Raw genomic sequence first — 2,933 nt, 5'->3', positions numbered from 1 at the left:
CACCACAACACCACCATAGTAGATTCTAGGGTTCAAGATGAACCTTATTACCCGGTTCCATTGCCGAATTATAATTTTGCTTTACATGGGATATGTTGTTTGCTTGCTGGCTAGGTCCATAGCTTCCTTGAGGAACTAGTTTATTTTTTGTATGGGAGCAACAACATGGACATGAGATGAAGTGAATAATGAACAAATATGAACAAAATAAAGACATAAATATCGTTTTTCTCAATCAGCCAGTCATAGAAACGCCGATAACGTCAACAAAATAACATGGCACACCAAGATAATAATTTTACCAAATAAACACGACACGCGTATGTAGCAGTATATCAGCTAAAAGAATAGAGGAAATCACACGGTGGCCGGCCAGCTAGGCGCGCCGTGCCCTGTGTATATATCAGTGCACGCCACCGGCGCCGTGCTTGTGGTTGTGGCCGCCGACGCCTGCGTTCTTGTGGAGGCGGTGCTCCATGGCGGCCTCACGGTGCGCGACCTTCTCTTGGTGCAGCTGCGCCTCAGCGGTACCGACCTTGGCCTTGCCACGCTCGTGCGCTAGCTGCCTCTCATTGTGCGACCTCGACGTCGCAGCCTCTGTGTTCTTTGCTAGTTTGGCCCACACGATCTTCGCCTTGGCCCTCAGCGCGCTCGCGCCGTCCTTCACCTTCACCTTCGCTTGCTGCATCTCTCGGCTGATCCTTGTGGTTTTCTTGGGTACTCTTCCCGTTGTCTAGTTTTTTTCGGGGAGTTCCTGTTGTCTAGTTAGCTTGAGCTTCTTCTTCTTCTTCTTTTCTGTTTTCTTGTCGATCAGCGTTTCTATACAGGTGAAGTGGTGGTCCAGGTGGGTGAGCTGGTGCGCAAATTAGTAGAAAACAGGGCTTTGGTCCAGGCCAGATAAGAGCATTAATCCCGGTTCTGTTACGAACCGGGACCAATGGATGCATTAGTCCCAAACCCATGTCGCTCTCGCCTCCTTTATTGTGCTTCCCTTGCCTAGTGGTGCCCACTTATCAGCGAGAGAGAATCGTGAGTTCTCCCAACAAAGTGATGTTTTGGCCTCCCCCATGCCTATAAGACAGACATGGGGAGAGAGGACCAGAGTACCTAGACTCATGCCGCTCTCATCTCCTTTCTCATGCTTCCCTTGCCTAGTGGTGCTCACTTAACAGCGAGAGAGAATTGTGAGTTCTCTCGGCGCGCCTCGCCTACATCCAAGATTTACTGCGCTCTCGGTGCTTTCGTCTAGCATATCGCTTTGCCGTTCCCTTAGTTACTTCTTCTTAAGATCCACCACCTCCATCCTCGACACCGTTCGCAGCTCAGGAACAATGGATCCCTCCATGGGGGAGGATCCTATAGTAAGTGTGAATGCGGTTGAGGAGTACGAACATGAGTCATCAGACATAGTAGGGGCTTTGGTGAAGAATGGAAAGGGCGACCCGAAGGAACCATTGGCATGGCGTCCTTCGACATTGACTCACCAGAAGATAGTAATAGCCTTATAATCCAAAAAGCGAGAGTTCTGTTGAAACTTTGGAAGTTGGACTTCCAGTAGTGTCATCACCACAACACCACCATATTAGATTCTAGGGTTCAAGATGAACCTTATTACCTGGTTCCATTGCCGAATTATAATTTTGCTTTACATGGGATATGTTGTTTGCTTGCTGGCTAGGTCCATAGCTTCCTTGAGGAACTAGTTTATTTTTTGTATGGGAACAACAACATGGACATGAGATGAAGTGAATAATGAACAAATATAAACAAAATAAAGACATAAAAATCGTTTTTCTCAATTAGCCAGTCATAGAAACGCTGATAATGTCAACAAAATAACATGGCACACCAAGATAATAATTTTACCAAATAAACACGCCACGCGTACGTAGCAGTACCTCAGCTAAAAGAATAGAGGAAATCACACGGTGTCCGGCTAGCTAGGCGCGCCGTGCCCTGTGTATATATCAGGGCACGCCACCCGCGCCGTGCTTGTGGTTGTGGCCGCTGACGCCGGCGTTGTTGTGGAGGCGGTGCTCCATGAGGCCTCACGGTGCGCGACCTTCTCTTGGTGCAGCTGCGCCTTAGTGGCTGACCTTGGCCTTGTCACGCTCGTGCGCCAGCTGCCGCTCATTGTGCGACCTCGACGTCGCAGCCTCCGTGTTCTCCACCAGTTTGGCCCACACGATCTTCGCCTTGGCCCTCAGCGCGCTTGCGCTGTCCTTCACCTTCACCTTCGCTTGCTGCATCTCGCTGCTGATCCCTGTGGTTTTGTTGGGTACTCTTCCCGTTGTCTAGTTTTTTTGCCGGAGTTCCTGTTGTCTAGTTAGCTTGAGCTTCTTCTTCTTCTTCTTCTTCTCTGTTTTCTTGCCGATCAGCGTGAGTTTCTATAAAGGTGAAGTGGTGGTCCAAGTGGGTGAGCCGGTGCGCACATTAGTAGAAAACAGCGCTTTGGTCTAGGCCAGATAAGAGCATTAATCTCAGTGCTGTTACGAACCGGGACCAATGGATGCATTGGTCCCGGTTCGCGAGGCCAGGGCGCCCGTCGGGCCTCGGCAGGCACAAGTCCCGATTCATCTGAACCCTTTAGTCCCGGTTCCAGCCACGAACCGGGACTAAAGATCAGTCTTCTGTCCCGGTTCTAGCCACCAACAAGGACTAAAAATGTGCATATATATGTGATTGCCCCTGCCCGCTCACTCCTCTGTTTTTTGGCCGGCCGATGTGTGGGAGGTGTGCTGCTCTCTGTTCTAATCTCTTATGCACATAAGGTGTTCGATGAAATGCCCGAGCCACACTTAAGTTTTCTCCTCTTCAAGCTCGACCTCCAAGCTCCATTTTTCCCAAGATTTGTCTAGGTTTGGCGGTCCGTCCCGCCCGTCCCCATCCTCACAGCCGTCGATCGCCCGTGCTGATCTCGTCGCCGGCGCCAC

General features: G+C 50.3%; 1 protein-coding gene and 1 pseudogene across 1 annotated transcript; both read right to left on the bottom strand.

Annotated features, from left to right (window-relative positions):
- Positions 1 to 403: 403 nt before the first annotated feature.
- On the bottom strand, positions 404 to 688 carry LOC123083340 (uncharacterized). Its single transcript, XM_044505406.1, has one exon. The coding sequence runs from the start codon at positions 686 to 688 to the stop codon at positions 404 to 406; it is 285 nt and encodes a 94-aa protein (XP_044361341.1).
- A 1,279-nt stretch (positions 689 to 1,967) lies between these two features.
- LOC123084377 (uncharacterized) lies at positions 1,968 to 2,249 on the bottom strand (annotated as a pseudogene).
- Between the last annotated feature and the right edge of the window lie 684 nt (positions 2,250 to 2,933).

The sequence above is a fragment of the Triticum aestivum genome, chromosome 4A (assembly GCF_018294505.1).
Source record: "Triticum aestivum cultivar Chinese Spring chromosome 4A, IWGSC CS RefSeq v2.1, whole genome shotgun sequence".
In the NCBI taxonomy this organism is placed as follows: domain Eukaryota; kingdom Viridiplantae; phylum Streptophyta; class Magnoliopsida; order Poales; family Poaceae; genus Triticum; species Triticum aestivum.
Note: the sequence above shows the minus strand (reverse complement) of the source record. Positions and strands in the feature narration are given on the sequence as shown.

Excerpts from the sequence above, each read along its gene's own strand:
- LOC123083340 (XM_044505406.1), bottom strand. The coding sequence starts at position 688 with ATGCAGCAAGCGAAGGTGAAGGTGAAGGACGGCGCGAGCGCGCTGAGG.